The sequence below is a fragment of the Clavelina lepadiformis genome, chromosome 4 (assembly GCF_947623445.1).
Source record: "Clavelina lepadiformis chromosome 4, kaClaLepa1.1, whole genome shotgun sequence".
Classification (NCBI taxonomy): domain Eukaryota; kingdom Metazoa; phylum Chordata; class Ascidiacea; order Aplousobranchia; family Clavelinidae; genus Clavelina; species Clavelina lepadiformis.
The window spans coordinates 2,146,641-2,166,043 of NC_135243.1; the positions used below are offsets into that span (position 1 = coordinate 2,146,641).

The window sequence follows — 19,403 nt, forward strand, 5'->3', positions numbered from 1 at the left end:
TCGATCACGTGACTTTGTTGTTATTTTGATTATTTTCATCGTAACCATTAGGGACGATGTTTCCACCAAACCTTTGAAAGTTTTAATAAATCCTTTGCTATATGCTTCGTAGTACTTTAGGATTGATTTATAATGAAAATAAAACTATTAAAATGAGCATTTATTTTGTATTCGATACCATTTGAAATGAAATGTTATTCTTTGCCATTATATTATTGTGATGTACGTTTTAGCCTTCTAGGCCACATTTGCCTGATTTATTTGTGGCAATTATCATCGTAATTGTTTATGTCTTTGCGACCACCTACGTCGGCACAATTTTTCGTCCCTCATATTTAAGGCTTAAAATAAAACGAAAAACATGTGATTGAAGGGATACGTTATTGTAGTGTTATTGTGGAATTAGAAGTTACAGGGATGTCAATTCAATGAACATCATATTGACAAAGCTTGTCATGTTGGAGCGAGTGCAATAATATCATGACCCTTGCGGCGCAATACTTCATCACCGATAGATACGAAACTCATCCAATTTAGCGAGAAAAACACAAGCTATAACTTTATAACGATGAACATAAACGTAAGTCAAAGTAAAGAAAACTTGCAATCGTAGCTTATAAATTCTTGTACCAAGTCCTATACAATTAGGCACTGCTCTATATAATACAGAGTTTCTGGTACCGTTGAGCGTTGGTACTTTTGAAAACTGTACCAAATTACTCTGCAAAAGCATTTGCAAAGTACTGTAACAAGAACATAACGGTACAAACCGGATGATGAGGATGCCTTCATATATTCCTGCTGTTCTGTATACCTAGGTGAAAGTAAGGCTGATGACTGATGTTCTGGAGATGATATCTTCTCCTCTGCTGGCTTTTGTGTAAGTGAAATCTGCTCCTCTACCTGATCATCTTGTCTGAATAAGTCATAATTGCTTTTGTCTCTTTCATGTCTAATATAAACTCGTTTATGGAACAGCAAAAACTTTTTAAACTTTACCTGTTAAGGCAGCAAAAACAGCGAGATAACAAGCACGAGCGGTCTCGCTGCTCGTGTCCAGATGTGGCAATCTTGCTGATGCTGGAATCTGCAAAAAATATATCGTTTGATCGGTTTATGTTTAGAAAATATTTGCATAATGGCAAAACGTTAACAGAGATAGGTATTTGCATATAGAACACTTTGCGTAAAAAAACTTTTTTGATGTCTACTGTATGATCAAACGGCACATAATTATAGCTCCAAGAATCGAAAACATGATATAAGAGACTGAAAGAAAATTGATGAAAACCTGAAAACATCTACAATCACTAACGCTTGGGTTTGTAAAGGCACCCTTGGCAAAGGTGGCACCCTTGGCTCATTGAACCCACCCGGTCTTTAAGTAATAGTAAAGTAAAGATCGTTAGGGCAGTGCAATAGTAGAGAAAATGTCGAGTGTTACACCGGAAGCTTGTTTTTTATGAATAATGCTTTAATAAAGAAACTGCTTCTTGAACAGGAACAAATTATTACAACAACTTTTATTTTTGTCGGACATTTCCTTCCTGCATATCACGGCAAGTTATCTAACGGAAGCATAACTAAACAAACAGCACAAATGGTAAAACCACGATGTTTGTATATTATCAAGTTTTTTTGTGAAAACGATTCAACAAAATATGCAACATGTTTCACATCTTCTTTCTTATTAATTATGTTTTTCATAAATGTGTGCAAAATCTATTACATTATGGTACAAACCGGATGATTCCACCTCCTCTGCCTGCTGTTCTGTAGACCTAGTTGAAAGTAAGGCTGATGAATGATGTTCTGGAGATGATATCTTCTCCTCTGCTGGCTTTTGTGTAAGTGAAATCTGCTCCTCTACCTGCTCATCTTGTCTGAAAATGTCATAATTGCTTTTGTCTCTTTCTTGCCTAGTATGAGATCGCTTATAGAACAACAAAAACGTTTTTAACCTCACCTGTTGAAAGGAAGTGAGGAAAAACACGAGAGTTCTGGTTGATCGTGCCCAGTTGCAGCAAAATTGCTGATGCTGGAATCTGAAAAAAAGTTGATATTTTACAATTTTCATGTTTGAATAAGCTTAATAGTAAATCATAACTTAAAATGCACATTACTACTATCCTGATAATACCTTTCATCATATCTATGAGCAGACCGCAAACAAATCTCCTAATAACGGACCACTTCTCATCGGAAAATAGCTCGTTTGAAACAAGGTTTTTAAACGTATCCATGGGCAGTTCATTAACGATGAACTTTGCGGTGAAAAACTCCTGATACAGCTGGTGGGCGAAGTAATACTTCACGTGGCCATCAAACACGCGGCTGACTGCCGCAAAATGAGCGTAAATGCCGACGACGATATCTTGTATCTGGTCTGGTTCAAGACCAACTGCTCTGAGGTCGTCACGTGTCATGACAACCGAAGACCTCATGGTGGTATTGTAAGCCACTTCACTGAGCTGCAACAACAAAACAAGTAATAATATGTTCTTGTACATTATCACCATTTTAGGTAAACAGAAACATGTTCAGTTCTCTCACCTGCTTTACTAGTAAAGTGATGTCTTCGTGTTTTGCATTGTCACTGCATCGGAGGTTCTCCAAAACTGTGGCAAATACCCGCGTTGTGGTGATGATTTTTCCAATTTTTGTTGTAGGAGCCAAACCTGCTGCTATAACTAACTGAAGCAACAACGGGTTAAAACAAAGTGCAAGCACAATTTTAGCATTTCGGGAAAAATCATTCCAAAGCTTGTCGGCAGAAGCACCAGCGTAAAAATAAAACAGTTTATTCATAGAGTCAAGGGGCAGATCACCAAGTAAGATTGTAGAGTCTGGACGTAGTGGAGCAGGAAGCGTGATGGCACTGTGAGGTCTGGAGGTAAAGATTAGCTTAATGTCTGGAAGGAAATGTTTATTGCATAAGTTGGCAATGAGGTCTGGTACACTTTGGGGAGTATCATAGTTCACTTTGGGTACTTTGTCTTTAAGTGACCACTCCGCCTGATCCAGACCATCAAAGAGTAGAAGACAACTTTTCTGATTTTCTTTGATCCACTCCCATGCATCCTCTCGAGTGGTTTCGTCTAAATCTGGATAAATGTTATCCATAATTAGCTTCCGAAAACTGACCTTTTCGCCAACTGGCATCTCCATAAATTTATAATAAAGACATTTGTATTCTTCTGTTTTGGCTAATCTTTTGGACAAAGTCGTCTTTCCGGATCCGGGGAAACCTATGAAGGCGGTAAAACGTTCGTTGGACTTCAGCAGTTCTTCAAATTCAATGTCCTCATCCCGCTTAAGTGTATCAGGTTCACCAGTTGACGGGGCATAAGTTTCATGTTTAGGGACTGCCCGTCCTTGGAAAAAAGATACCTTGGTGTACTTTGGATGGACAATTGGAATATCTGCTACTGAGACGTCGATTCCAGCTTGGAGACGGATGTCATCTTCACGGCGTTTATTTTGCTGCTGCAAAACTTTTCCAATAGCTTCCTCTCGCTTTCCGAGTTTTCGGTGGTCTGATAAGAATACAGACCTTTAAAGCATGAATTTTTAAAACGGAAACTGCATAAGGCTATATATTGGTTTATAAATCGGAACAGTTGCAGAACTCACATGTTATTTTCCTCAGCAACTACGGCATATAAAACAAACATTAATAGTCCCTTAAATACATCATTGTATAAACTAACCTGCTTTATTTGCCTCCAAACATTTCGTGAATTGCTGTTGTTCATTGGGATGATCTATGGAACAGATGAAAAAGATTAATGCATCGTTGGAAGGAAAAATGTTCTTAGGAAAAATTTGGGTTTTAGTTCCAAACCCAAATAAATACAAGCCATGACAGTGCAAAAATGGAAAAGCCTTGACTAAAAGTTTAAATCGTTTCTTAATCGTTGCTATGTATAACTGCTAACTGTTATAATAAAACGATAGTATGATAATAAGTGCAGCAGTATTCTTTTAACAAAAATTTAGTTTAGCAAACAAAAGTCGTGATGAGAAATCGAAAACCAAATAATTACAAAACGTGCCAGCAGTTTTGTAAAGTTTCCAATTATTAATATTTCTCGAGGTAGCAGAAGATAAAAGCATAAAAACTAACAATAAATTAAATAAAATGAACTAATAACCAATAATAACTTCAGTTAATGTTTTAATAATAAAATGTTGTGAAAATACCTATTTCAACTTATGAGTTTAATTACCTATTTCCTTGATAAGTTTATCAAAGTTATCCTCAAATGATTCTTTGCTAAAATCGTAGTAGAGTTTTCCCGACACCAAAAGAGCTTTTGATAAAAATTGTAAAAATATAAATGTTATCTGTGGTGAAAGCAGGTGATGAAAATCAATTCAGTAATGAATATTGAAAGATAAAAATAGAAACAAACATTAACATAACATTACATAAATGATTGGTTAGAGGAAGAGCAGAATATATAGCACTCTTAAAGTTAACAATGATTTATCGCCACAAGATTTCGTATACTTGAGTTTGCGTCTTCTGGTGTAGCAATTATGATTAATAATGAAAATAACAATACTAAATATAATGTTACCATTCAAACCTTAAGCAACATCCCATTTTGTGACGTAGAAATCAATTTAAAAAAATCAACGAGTCATAGGCATAAAAATGCGTTGAAAACAACCAAGCACAAACGAAAAGTATAATAAAAATGGATACCTGTCCAGCCTTCCATTTTATAATTGTGTTGGGTGATAATGGGTATTATACGTTTTCCCTTGTCAGCGGCAAGTTTGCCTTCCCTTTTGCAGTTTTTACTGAGTTTATAATTTTCAGACAGAAACATGAGGACCAAGTAAGCGTTGTCAACGGCTTCATACATTCTGTCATAAATGTCACCTCTCATCTCGTCTTTATCAATCCACACTTTGTAACCAGCGGCAGAGAGTTCATCGGATATCTGCAAAAGTGCAAACAAATGAAACTAGATTGTTAGGTAAAGTTTGTGAGTAGCTAATTTGCCACTCTTCTGCTTTCGTAATCTTTCTAAAACCAACAAACGGTTTCGGTTATTAGTAATTTGCATAATAAATCCAAGACGAAAACAGAACAGCGCATTTTATAAATTCCACATCATCTAAGTGATGTTGTAACTGATATTTACGATATGTGTATAAAATAAAACTTTCTTCCTGACCCTAGCACAGGGGCGGGCAACTTCTTCGGTCGGCGGGCCTGATATGAGAAAATGAAGTACTTAGCGGGCCGGATTCCTAAATAGATTGGAACACAGCTTTGTCTTATTAATGTTCATGGTCGAAAATGTTTGCTCATAAATGTATGTAGACCCGAACAGAACAAGTAGATTCATGGCCATCTTTCTCAGGATGGCAAACTTGGACTTATTCAGTGACGCAATACATGGATAGCGGCAGAATGTGGCCGCAGGCCACAATATCATGTGAGACTGGAAACTGTCTGCGGGCCGCTGAAAATCACGTTGTATGTTTCCCACCCTGTTGTATGTATGTGTGTATGTTGTATGTACGTTGTTGTTGTACCCTGCCGTATGTTGTGCCGTATGTTGCCCACCCCTGCCCTAGCACAAATATTTAAGTTAAGATACAGCGAAAGTGAAGAACGAAACTATGTATTTACCAAAAGACAAAGTTTTAATTTGGAGTTTCAAACATTTTTTGATTTTTAATTCTATTAACATTTCGTGTATTTCGTTAAAAGCTGTAAACTGAGAATATAAAATCTATTTACAAACCTTATATGCGAGATCCTTTGAATCATTCCAGTTATAACTGATCATTATATGCTGGTTAGCTTTGTTGTCATCCTGGTGTTGACTGGTCCCAGGTCCACAAGGTGAATTTGTTGCTTGTGGATTATTAGGTTCTGAAATAAGATGTAATATTTAAGCAAAGATGCATGGGTCTTGTACCGCTGTTGGAGAAAAGAAACGCGAAGCACTTAAACAGGTAGCGGCACGTGTAAAATATATCAGGAAGTAACAAGAGGAAAGAAACAAAATGTGATACGATAATGAAAGACAATAAGCACTTTACAAGATAAAGTTGTATGGTCTTATAATGCTCACCTAAAGGATTTACTTGTTTCTCTTTAACTTGGGTTGGTTTTATATTTTTCAAGTCCCCGGTGTCTTTTTGCTTATATTCTCTGTTGTCTTGGTATTGTCTTTGATCGTGATGTTGGTATTGTCTTTCGTCGTGGTGATAAATTTTAGGAGCATAATTAATCATGACTGGCCCTGATTTGCGGTAAAAGATAAGATTTTCATCTATAAAAAGGCATCACAATAATATGGAAACATAGTTTGATAAATGCAACTAATAGGCTTTATCCTAAGTATTTAAAAACAATTGTGTGCTTACGTATTCAGGGACACAGTTTCATAAAACTTACCAACTCTGCTTTCAGCCACTTTGCTTGTAAGCTCAATCAACCCTGGATCAATTCTACTTAAAACATTCTGAGAAGCTTCAGCATTTTCCATTGCTTGCAAGACTTGATTTTCTGCATCTGCAGGCCCTGGATTTAAAGCAAAGGAAAAACAAAACTTTTATACCAAGTAATATATTAACAGGTTTTTATGTAATTAAAGCAAAGTACAAAGATTTAATCATTTCAATCTCAGATTACTCACCATGAGACATCCCCGCTTGCATTGCAACAGCACGTGATGTTCCAGGTTGTTCATCACTTTCACCTGATGAGCTCTCTTCATTGTTACCAGGTTGTACAAGTTGAGGTTTATCTTCGGTCAATCTTTGCTCTTCTGGCTTCGACATACTTCGACGTAGCAGTAATTATCTTAGCTTATGTTTTATACCTCGTCAAAATTGTTGACGACGTGAACTTGAAATTTAAACTTTGTTAATATAACGATTAGTTCTTTAGTCTATAACTCTATGTAGTTTTATTTTAGCATTTTATTTTAGTATTTTTTGCATTTTATATTTCCGTATTTTATTTTTAGTATATTATTAGTTTATATATATATGATGATTATATGTGCTGCTGCTGCCAGCACGAGCACGTCTGTGCGTTGCCGACGAATTTGAGTTCCTGAGCAGGCTTGTTTATGCCGAAGTTGCTGAGTAGCCTTGTTTCTTCCGGAATTGCGGAGAAATCTTGTACCCTTCGAGGTTCCCGGAGCAGTGTCAATGCCACCAAAGTATAACTCCGAAGTAACCTCGTTGCCGCTGAAGAAAAGTTCCAATCTCGTTTTGGTCAAAGTTCCGGACTATCCTCCCAATTTAAGTTCCAGTCTCGCTTCTTCCTAAGTTCTGGAGCAGCCTCCTTGGCACCTGAGTTGATTTTCGGGACTGTCCTGTTTCTGCCGAAGTCCTTGAGCAACCTCGTCACCACCAAAGTCCTCGAAGCAGAATCGTTCACGCCGGATTTCTCAGACCAGCGTCGTTGCCGTCGGGTTAAGTTTCGAAGCAGTCTTTTTTCCGTCCGAGTTGCCGGAGAAGCCTCGTTGTTGACGGAGTTCCCGAAACATTCTCGCTGACACTAGTGTTAAATTCTAGAGCAGTTTCTTTGCCGATAGAGTTGCAGGAGTTGTTTTGTGGCTGCCGGAGTTCCTGGAGCAGCCTAGTTAACATCTGTGCTAAATTCCGGAGAAATATCGCTTCCACCAAAGTTCCCGGAGTAGACTTCTAACCACCAGAGTTGAATTCTAGAGCACTCTCGTTTCCGACGACTTTCCAGAGCTGTCTTTTTTCTGCCGAAATTCCTAGAACAGCGTCGTGTTCGCGTTTCCGTTTCCGTCTTTTTCCGAGTAAAGTTCCAGAGTTTTCCAGACTGTTCCAAGCACATTAGTCTTGTTGAAACGGGAAACAATTTTGAAGCTGTTTTGTTGCCACTACACACCTGCTGCCGGTACTACAAGGAACTTCTCCAGCATCACTGAGAAGGAACTGTGCTACGAACAAGACAGCTTATCAGCCATGGGCTAATGAAGAACACAACATCTGCACAACCTTGTTCAAGATGCTTGTTCCTCAATGTCTGAGTTCATGCAACCCTTTCTATTGCTATTCGGCAAGACACTACAAAAGAGACAAGACACTGATTACACCCTGACCACAAAATATTTGAGTCCTGCAAGAAAAAGTTGGCCCAGACCCACCGCCCCACCTAGTTCATCCGAAACCACCCTAGAACAGAAGTGACCGTTTTGGCGCAAACATGCAGCGCAGGGAGCTAAAATCATCAGCAGCATGCGAGTGTGGAGCAGGGTCCCAGACCGCGGACCATATACTATTTGACCGTGGGATCATTCGCCCTCCCAAAACTGCGCAAAGCTTCACAGTTCTGGACCAGGGGATGAAGAGCTGGCTTCAACATCTGGCCGAGTACATTTGATGAGCTTATACTCATACGTAAAAATTTGCCACAAGAGTTAATTTCAGGACCAGTTTCGTTTCCGCTGGAGTTGTGCTTCGGAACAGTCTTGATGTAGACAGAGCTGATTTCCGGTGCAGTTTGTTTCAATTTTTTTTCGCCGACGATCTTGGACTAGGGTCTTCGCCGCCTGAGCTTAACTCCGGAGTAGCCTCGATGCCACCAAGCCATTGACGTAGAGGCGGAAATGTAGGACTGAGCCGCAACCAAGCTAGAACCACGTCCAGAATTAAGATTTTTTAATTGACCAGTGTAATTAACTTGGCTGTGGATTTTAAAACTGTAACCGCGAGATGGCTCTCCTGCCTAAAAAATATATGTCTGTCAATAAATTCCTTTTTAAAGGCTCAGCGAATGCTGCGCTGTAATTGTGACGTATGTTATTACCGTGTCCTTCAGTTTTGTTATTGCACTGACTTAGTTGAGTTGTATCACGGCTGTAAGTAGCCACGAATTAAAACTTGTATTAAAGTCATAAGACGATAGGGTGGATAGGCTACGTACAGGGACAAAGTTACGGGTTCATTTGATGAACAGATACTCATACGCAAGGAGAAGAAGTTACGAACAGAGTTGAGTTCCTGAGCAAAACTTTTGGAGCTGTCTTGTTGCCACTGGAGTTCCAGTGTCGCCTCCTTGACACCAGAGTTCCAGAGCCGTCTTTTTGTCGCCGGACTTCCCGAACCGTCTCGATGCCGCCGGTGGTTCCAAGCCGCCTTGTTGCCGCAGGAGTTTCGGAGCGATCTCGCTGCGGCCGGAGTTTCAATGCGACCTCTTTGCCGCCGGAGTTCAAGAGCCGTCTCCTTGTCGCCAGAGTCCCTAAGCCATCTCGTTTTTTTCCGAATATCCGGAGCGATCTCGTTGCTGCCGGTGTTGGCAGAACAGTTTCTTTGCCGCCAGAGTTATGAAAGCTATGAGACTGGATATTTTGCGACACGGTTTTGTGGTAGCTGATTAAACACGACCGTATTGGTGATTTGAGAAAATCAACTAAAAGCGGCAATTTTGCACTGAAAATGGGAAAGTGTCCTGGGTGAGAAAAGCCATGAGCGCCAAGCTTGTTTGCTTACGTTGATATATGGCGGGTTATCTCCTGGATGCTTTATTGCGTCCTGGCACCGTATTACGCTAAGCAAACAACGCTTGCTAATAACTCGGCGATATAACTTACACTTTTCATTGCTTTTATACTCAGTAAAAATAAAATATAAATTTTATCTCACTAGTTAATACCACATCATATTTAGCAATCAATGCATTTAAACTCTCATTTACTTTAAGTAAATTGAAAGTCTTCCCTGCATTTCAATCACCGCTAGTTGGAGAGATGGAGCAATGACTCAAACTATTGAATTTGTCAGCCAAGCCCGTCAAAGTAGCAACATAGCCTGGTGTCCGTAGAAGCCGTGAGTTTTGTGACTAATTTTTTATCTTGCGTTTGTTGCTGTTCCTGGATGCCCTCGGTCATGATTTGAGATAAAATGTCGAAGGCAAAGACAAAAGTATCAATGAACTTCGATTCAAAATGCATCCTAGGCTACCAACAGCGTTGAGCTTTCCCACGAGCTGCGATCAGATTTAGTCGAAATTGTCCAATTGCCAATTGAATAATTCAGCAAGATTAAGAACCAATGATATAATGTAGGTTGATGCTAAATTCCAATGCTAAGTTAAGCTAAAATATGATCGGTTTTTGATATTTTTAATCTGTTAGCGTGTTACGCGACTGTTGAGCAAAGACAGTTGAACAATTCTAGCCTCGAGATGATTCTCCTGCCTAACAATTATACGTTTGTGGACAAATCGTTTTAAGGAGGAAACTAAAACAAAACAATACATACATTTGGTTAGGTTGTCAATAGCATAGGTCGTTTGCTGGCTCAACTTAGTTTATTTTTATTGCGGCGCTTTACGTCATTATGTCGGGCGCGTTGGTTGTGTTTTGGCTGCTTTTGGTGGTGGTCATCCAACTTTGTCGGTTATGTATTCAAAAACGAAAGTTTTGCACATGCATGGGTGTGTGAAATGTTGGTTCATAAAAGAATTAATTCGCTGAGCACCATAGTTAGTTATTGCATATTGAATATGCATATTGAAGCAGCATAGTTATTGAAATTATGCCTGGTGGCAAACATAGTCTTTTTACAGAAACATAGTTCACTCAGGTGGAATATTATATGATAAATATATGTCAAATTATTATATCATATTTACACGAAGGGTGAGTCTCAATTTCGCTGTTCTTTACTTTCCCGGTTTGGTGTGTTTTGCTCTAACCGTATAGATCGGTTTTGCTGTGTTACCATTTGTGCTTCATATTGATTTGTTTTATGAACCGTTGCTGTCAGTTTATTTGATTTCTTCACATACTGTTGATGACCTTCTCATTGCTTTGTGTAGTTGACCGGATTACATGTTACTTGTCGCTCTCCTATTGGTTACTTGAAATAAGTCATCTGTATCAAGTTATGTTAATTTTTAGTCGACTTTACTCAGCAAGCACTGCGTTTTAAATTTTATTTACTTGAAGTGAATTAAGAATCATTTCTGAATTGTAACCACCGCTAGATGGAGGGACGGAGCAACAACGCACTCTTTTAACGTTTCAGGTTCGAAGGATTTGTTATTTTCCCTCCTAAATGCTATTACACGCTAACTACAGTGTTTTACAATCGTAAAACGTCATATTACGGTGGTTATTTGTATTTTAATATTTTCAAACAGACGCTGTTGTGTTAAATTTACAATTCTTTACCGAACAGTACCAACAGCTGGATAGACCAAGTCTATAAAGCTAAACTTGGAGAATATGTGCCTAAATTATAATTTTATTGATGAATGAGCCCCCACCAAAACTGGGCCCTAGGGCATTCCACCATGTTATGTCGATGGGATGCCTATCCCGCCCAAATAAGACTGAAAGACAATAGGCCTACCACAGGCGCATCAAGATTTTTAATTCAAATGGAAACGAGGATTGCTTATGGAATAAGGCAAGTCGTAAATCAATTCTATTGAAAAGCAGAATAGGCGATCGTATCATAGTGTCAGGTTTCAGAAAATCAAAAAATAGCCTTCCATTGACGTGTTTGTCTTTCTCAGAAATTGACAAGGTTTTGTATCTGTGTCGTCATCACAGATGCGTCATGCGAACAAAAGCGAAAAATCTCGAAGGTTGTTCGCGGTCTCCGTTTAAATTTTTCCTGGCGCGAAAAATCTTGCTCAGGTCGAGCTGGAAATTTGACACTGTCCGTGTTCGAGTTGTTCTTGGGTGGGCAAGGACTTTATAAAACGATCTTTTTTAACTGTCTAAGGTTAAATAAGAAACTTGTCCCGCCAGCCATTCTAACGAGCTAGCTTACAATACTCAGCCTGCTTATATCATTGACTACATTTACATTTGATACATACGGTGCTGTAGATGCGGTTGCTATAATTTTCGATAGAATCTATGACATTTAAATGCTTCAAACCTTCAATGATGGTCGACTTTCGATGGCTATTTCCACATATTTATTCCATACAGCTTACAACACATGAACTTTATTGCTATTTTGAGACAATAGTGTTTTCACAAACATTCCCTCCTGGAAGAAGTGATTTGGTTACTATAACTAGTCAATGTAGGCCGTCTACGCTTATACGGGTCACAATTCTCAGGTCAAGTTATTGAAGGTGGACATCGACCACAAATGCGTGGAAAGTCGTATTTTTGTTGCTGCAACCTACAGACCCATGCGAAATATATAGGCCTACTTTTTCTCATATATCACTACATACGAACTACTTCTAAACATAGACATAATGTATACATATGTTTATTTACTCTCATCTAGCTACACTCTACATCTACATGCCGGACACCGGTCGATAGAGACTTTCACTCGTAAAATATTTGCAGCATGGCTCGACCCTGGAAAAAAAGCTTCCTCACCAAAGGCAGACTTTCAAACCACTGGGCGGTTAATCGGGCGGTTACAGGATAAGAATGTAGAAAAGAAAAGCACATTAAACTTCTTTCTTAAGCTATTTCTGCACAAAGCGGTTTCGTAACGTTCGCTCAGGTATCAGGTTTCCAGCGGTGAGCTGGTAGCTTTGACGTCATCCTGCCCGGGTCCAGGTCATTCGAACAAAAGGGTAAATTTCAAACATTTTTAGATATCTCAATAATTTAGAAATTGCGTTCCAATTATTCGGATGGATGGATTTCCAAATATTTGGATGCTTTGCATCATCGGCTGCCGATTATGTCGTAACAAATAAACTTAAAGGCTATAAACGCTTATTCACAGAAAGATGCTTAATTGCACAATATTTAAATGACTGCGTCACTTAATTTCTTGATTAAGTCTTCTTGGTAGCCGAGTGGTTTGGGCGCTGTCCATGGAACAAATGCAACTCGTGTTCCGTGGTCGACACCCAGTGGCATTATTCTTGCAATGTCCTTGGCCACGCCATTAATATGATTTAATAAGGTTATAACCACACTTGCTATTGTTCAGTTGACAAGGTGGTCAGATCTAAATTCGGGAAATACTATGTAACAAATACAAATGTGTGACAATCGGAATTTGCACAGAAGCTAGCTCGGAGATCGGGGCTCGAGCGATGAAGAATCATCGCCGGGTTTAAGTCGCATAAAACTTTTGTCAGTCCGAAGATAAAGACGACCATAACATCACTATACCAATTTCTCTGTGCTACTCGTCAATTGTCCAAGCACAAATATTGAAGCGAGTTGTAGAAAGCAAAGTTAATTTTCCATCTATCGGAGGTTTAAAGTCTGGCTTGTTCTTTTGTTCATGCAGCCTTAATTGAAACTTTGAGCTTCTAAGACGCGAAGTTCCCTTAAATTTTGTTCCGTTTGACGAGTTTTGTCGAACAGAATCATTTATTATTAACTTCTCTCTAAAAAGAGTTCATTGTTTCTAGATAGGGAATCACGTGCCAAATTGTGGCGTGACGTACGAGAAAACCAACGGAAAAGCAAATCACCGAAAATCGAACGATTTAAAATCATCAACAGAATTTAACCAACGTATAAAGCTTAGTGACGTATTTATGCTACACCCACTCGTTTGCCGAGTCGTAACTAAGTCATTAAACTCGAGTCCCAAGTCAAGTTTTTTGAAAGAAGTGACTTGAATCTGTCAAGTCGACACATCGGGCAAATAAGAATAAAAAATACCGTTGCTGTGTACCGTGCTGGCCAGACTGGCAAACACACAGAACCAGAATTAAACTTGACTGATCGAAATACAACGATTTAGTGCAACAGAATAGAAATTAAGCAACATCCGGAGAGAGACGCAAAGAAAGCGAATAAACCAACTGATTTATAACTGAAGAATTATTACTTTTGTCTCTAAATTTATTCAATGATGATGGTCGGCTAACAATCACATTACACCAACACAGCACATTGCGCTGCCGCTCCAACCATAAAACGCTTCAGAACCGCATTGAGCAATATACACAGTTGGCCACTTGATGTTGACAAAGCGCAATTGAGATAGCAATCTCCGTTCAATGAATCAACGCACAGACACAAAGGCCCAGACGTCCACCATAGTGGAGGGTTGTATCAGACATTCAGAAAATCAACGATTTCATTCAATCAAAACATATTATGACGTCGAACAATGTTGCCGGTCCTAATTAACAACGTAACAGTTTAAGAATAGCCTACGTTGCGTTCGACGGTAATTACCCTAATGCGACACTACTGGTCAAATTCTTAAATAAGTGAATCACAGCGTAGTCCACTCGACCCATTAAAAATCGGAACATTTTAACATGTTTTATCTGGTTGGTCTTGATAAACTGTTTAATAAAATAATTTTTACTACATGTTTAGAAGAATACTATTTGTTTCAATACACTGGTCGCCGCTTTATACGTTCCGGTATAATAAGCCCACCTGCTAATGAAACCCGATGTTGCGTGGTTCAGACGCACTCTGTTCATTCCGGTAGTAAAATACCACACTTAATAAACACGAAACCCCGTTTCATATGAGCCCGTGTTCCAAACACCATCGCATAATATTGAGTGCAAAGACGGAGTGACCAATTTGCGCAGTTTGCTTCAAGCCAAGTGCAGTCAAGCGAAGCGTCGTTTTATTTCAAGCACATTTTGTTTTATTGTAAAGGTTGGAAAAAAAATTCTGTGTAGGCTAAATAGTTTGGTACCATTTATCCTTAAATAGGCCTACCATGGTCATCGGACACGACACACCAAAAACAATCACATCGTCCGTGAAACCTTTTCATATGTTTTCGTTTCGGATCACTGGTTTCTGAGAACTTTTCCGGGAAAAATTTAGAATTTAAAAATTTGATGAAAGCCCAAATTAATGACGTAGAATTTCTAAGAAACGTGTTCTTTGACGTAGCAACGGTCGCAATGAAGCGGCCGCATGAAATAAAAATTCAATTGAAAGAATAAAGAGCGGGGAGAATCGGGAAAATATTAAACAATGGTTGGAATCTTAACTATTGTAATTTAAGCTGAACCAGGTTTCACGACAAACTCATTAAGTACAAAGCATCTCTTTTTCTCGATATTGTGGAAGGCTTCATATAAAATTTTACTAAAATTTAATCGAACTTTTTAAAGGATTTTGTAAAACTGTTCCAGATATGAAAGTTACCAACCGGTTTCGGTTCAATGAACAAGTAATAAAAGAAAGTCGTTAGATGTCGGATTGAACCGATGCTAACTTAAAAAGTCAATTGATGCCATTGGTGCGTGGCCATGACAGGACCGGCAACTTTCCTTGTCTAACAAACAAAGTTTGGTCAAAATTCAGCGGCTAAATCATTTGTAACCAAGCGCAAGCCCACACTTTGCACTGGGATTGTTACGAACAAACGTCACAATGAAGCAATGACAAAAGGTCTCAGTGCAAACAAAGCAAACAAAGTTTAAAGTTGGTAGAGTTATCATAACATACAATAATCATTGAAACCATTGTATTGACCAGACGTTTAAGTCAACACATCACTACAATGGATCCTCAATGTATTAGAATGCTGCAAAGTTACCTCGGTTCTAATATTTGCGACACAACCCAAGGTAATTTCAGCTTTCCCACAACTGACAACATATTCGCAGTGACCTTTTTGCAAAATATGGAGATGAAAATAAGCCTAAGTCCAACACATATTAAGCCTCAAATAATTGAAACTTTACCGCTACTAATTACCACGCGTTACATTCACGTGAATTGATGAATCCCACTGCATACACAGAATAAGCCAGCACGGAAACATGTGATTATATTTGTTTAGAACTTGCTTATTAAATGTTTAAACACAAATTAAGCAAATTGAACGGTCAATGTACGAAAAAAAATCAACAACTAGAAAGACATTCAACAAATTACTACATTGTTTGATCATTAATAGACTCACCGGTTGTGACGTCATGGTTTTTCCCCGATTACGTAAGTTGTAACTCACAAATAAACTAAAAACTACCAGAGCTTTACTGCCTTCAGATAAATTTTAATTTGAATTGAACTTTGCACTATACTTCGCAGGCCGCGCTTGGAAACCGGGATTGTTACGAACAAACGTCACAATGAAGCAATGACAAAAGGTCTCAGCTCAAACAAAGCTACAGAGTTGGTAGAGTTATCGAAACATAAAATAATGAATGAAACCATTGTATTGACCAGACGTTTAAGTCAATAAATCACTACAATGGATCCTCAATGTATTAGAATGCTGAAAAGTTACCTCAGTTCTAATATTTGCGACACAATCCAAGGTAATTTCAGCTTCCCCACAACTGACAACATATTCGCAGTGACCTTTTGTAAAATATGTAGATGAAAATAAGCCTAAGTCCAACAAATATTAAGCCTCAAATAATTAAAACTTTACCGCTACTAATTACCACGCGTTACATTCACGTGAATTGATGAATTCCACTGCATACACAGAATAAGCCAGCAAGGAAACATGTCATTGTATTTGTTTGGAATGTTTAAACACAAATTAAGTAAATTGAACGGTCAATGTACGAGACAACATAACTACTAGCAAGACAATCAACAAATTACTACATTGTTTGATCATTAATAGACTCACCGATCGTGACGTCATGGTTTTTCCCCGGGTGCGTAAGTTGTAACTCACAAATGAACTTAAAACTATGAGAGCTTTACTACCTTCGAATGAATTTAAAAACGATAAATGCTGGATTTGCAGCAGAGTAAAATATCATCAAAATATAAAGTCTCTATAAAACAAATCAATTCCAGGGACGGCTTAAACTACCACAAGCTGCAGTTAGTACACAGAGATAATGGCGACCAGATCTTATTTCTTTTGTAATGAAGAACTCTTTCCTACAAGATGTGTTACGATCTCACATAATATTTGATACTTGTGTATTCACTTGGGCAGAAAGTTTTATTTGTTATATGATGAAACAATGACTATTGTGACGTACATGAATACACAGATGAACAGTGTTGTCGTGATTGAATGAAGTATGCCGAGAAAAACTTGTTAATTGCTACGATAAAGTCGTTGTGTGAATATTTAAATCAATCAAATTACTGTTCACTGATAGGAGGCAACGAACGATAAATCAATACAATACTATGCCGTAGTACCGAATTACTGTACCGCGGTACTTTTGTAGTGTTGCATTTTCTTAGGCTCTTTAAAACCTGCAGGTTTCCGAGCAATCAACGACCCGGATAAAATAAGTGAATAACATGTTAAAAGCACCACATGAAATAAGTGGCCGCTTTCCACAACAGCACAGATAGAATGAATGACACACGAGTCATGCGCAGTCTCAACGCTTGGTCACGCTTGAGCGACGTTTCCACAATTCCAAAGACCAAGACATGCTGTGGAATGGAATTGAAATTTTCCAAGGTCCATATCCAGCAAAATCTTTCATTTCATATTCCATACTTTGTACGATATTAACGCCTTCGAAAATGGAAGAAACCACATTGTTATAATTTTAAAAGTTTGTGGTGAACGCACTTGATTGTGTGAATGAGCGTGCGCGTGTACTGTTCTGGGAATGCGTGAACTTAGTTCAATTGTGTGAATGTGCATTCAAGATTATTATTGAAGATTCGTTCCATTCCATAAATGAAATCTTTCATTCCACTCCATGCTTTACCAATTCCATATTTCCTGCCAAAAACAAAGACAACTCCGAGGAGCAAAGCACCAAGTTCACGGCCACACGGAAGTTGTGTCTGTGTGAGAGGAGACCGAGCAGCAGGTATAAAGCTGTTGACTACGAAGGTGCAATTTATTCAACTTATACGTCACGAAACCCTGCACAGAGAAGTAAAGATTATTATTATCATAAAACTAGTAAAGGTTTGTTTATTGCTTGGTGTAATAATTAATCGTTGTCCTCGGACTGAGAACAGTATTTGCAAGTCTTAAACATGGTGATGATTTCTCATCCCTCGAGTCCCGGTTACCGATGTGGCCTTTGTGCATATTTTGATTCTCAAACGTTGTTTATTAGTTTATCTATGACTTTTATATAATAAGTTATCGCCTGAATTACGGATTATCTACCAGGTCCACTGAACAGGAGCAAGTGTCATTAATGCCTTGTCCAAGTGCGTTACAACTGCGGGCTATAACGCCACCGGGTGTCCATAAGATAAACTCGCTGCCAGGAACAAAACGTTCCAGCAAAAATTCCTTAAAGCGGTCGAGGTTCTTATATGACTCCTATACACGAGAGCTGTAGGTTTTTATTGCTTTTGAAGAAAACGATGTTGGAAATCTGCTTTAATAGCTGCAGGGCGCCACCTTGAGACATACTTTACAGCAATAAACCTGCTGGATGTAGCAAATAAATATAAATATCCTTCGCATTCTACTTGTCGCTCATAACTTCTGTCCACTTGGCAAAATCTTTCTGCTGAATAACTTGCTTCAACAAAAGCGACGTTCTTAGCTTTATGTCCAGTTTGTGATGATTGTCTCATTTATTCCAAGTTGTCCGGTGGAAAGTGTGAACGTGGTTCCCATTTTAACCAAAGAAACCCGGTTTAGAGTTATTTAATGTGGTTAAAGACTAGTCTTTGTTTTCTATTGTTCCTCCACCTGTACTCACGACTAAGAAGCTGGCAAAATAACCAAACAAGTAGCTAAAATTTTTAACAAACCAATAAAAACGTTTACTGCTACTTGGCCATCGCTTCATTCGATGTTAAACGGTTGCAAAATGCGCGCGAAAGACGAACAATCTTTAAAGTTTTAACAACTCAAAACTTTAATTTCTCCGCAAGAACCACGTACTTTGCTCGAAACGGTAAAACTATGGGCAATGTAGTGGAAGACGTAGTTCTTTCTCCAATGGCACGTCACGCTTCAGAGGTGTTGTCCTTTATAACATAACGATGTTACATCGACTTCCAGATCCACCACCTGCATTATAAGGAGGTGAAGTTTAACGACATTTTAGCAAATTCTCCACCAGAGGTCGTGCGCTGGTGATGAGTCATATTTAAGGTTTATGAAGCAAAATGGTCAGAACTTTCGTAATATCTCTCTCATCCTCGTAACACCGGTTCCTACATCGCCGCTTTTTCATCTTCCAAGATTATCAAATATTTCATCACAAACTGGTTGTAAGTGGGTACACGGGGAATCCCCTTTACCTTCAGCTCCATAGGGTTGGAAAACCCTCCTTTCGCTCAACACTGTCGGGGTTAAGTTCTTTCGAAAGAGAATCTTCTTCAGACCAGACATGCATCACCACGCAAAGAAGAAGGTCGGTTGCAGCTATACACGCATACTGTGCATACATGGAATACTTGTGCGCATTCGCAACATGTTCCAGCTGTTCTCTGGACTTCCGCTTTGCTTTAAAAACTTTCAGGCTGTTTCCGTCTTTCAAAGTCATATTTATCGCCACTGATTCGATGAGTTTTGTCACTTGTACGTTACTTTGTCCTATTTCATCGATTTAT

General features: G+C 38.7%; 1 protein-coding gene across 1 annotated transcript; it reads right to left on the reverse strand.

Moving 5' to 3' along the window:
• Nucleotides 1-636: 636 nt before the first annotated feature.
• LOC143451782 (uncharacterized) lies at nucleotides 637-6,810 on the reverse strand. The gene is made up of 13 exons (XM_076952507.1): nucleotides 6,666-6,810; nucleotides 6,425-6,550; nucleotides 6,099-6,269; nucleotides 5,766-5,896; nucleotides 4,712-4,952; nucleotides 4,230-4,313; nucleotides 3,711-3,764; nucleotides 2,554-3,536; nucleotides 2,141-2,471; nucleotides 1,967-2,045; nucleotides 1,744-1,883; nucleotides 1,000-1,087; nucleotides 637-916 (listed from the first exon to the last, which is right to left on the reverse strand). The coding sequence occupies exons 1-13, from the start codon at nucleotides 6,808-6,810 to the stop codon at nucleotides 637-639; spliced, it is 2,853 nt and encodes a 950-aa protein (XP_076808622.1).
• Between the last annotated feature and the right edge of the window lie 12,593 nt (nucleotides 6,811-19,403).

Bases quoted from the DNA above. Each gene is read 5' to 3' on its own strand.
- LOC143451782 (XM_076952507.1), bottom strand. From the start codon at position 6,810: ATGTCGAAGCCAGAAGAGCAAAGATTGACCGAAGATAAACCTCAACTT. The intron at 4,314-4,711 runs GTATCCATTTTT...TTTTATCAAAAG, and splicing joins TAAAATGGAAGGCTGGACAG to CTCTTTTGGTGTCGGGAAAA. The intron at 2,046-2,140 runs GTATTATCAGGA...ACTTTTTTTCAG, and splicing joins GCTCATAGATATGATGAAAG to ATTCCAGCATCAGCAATTTT.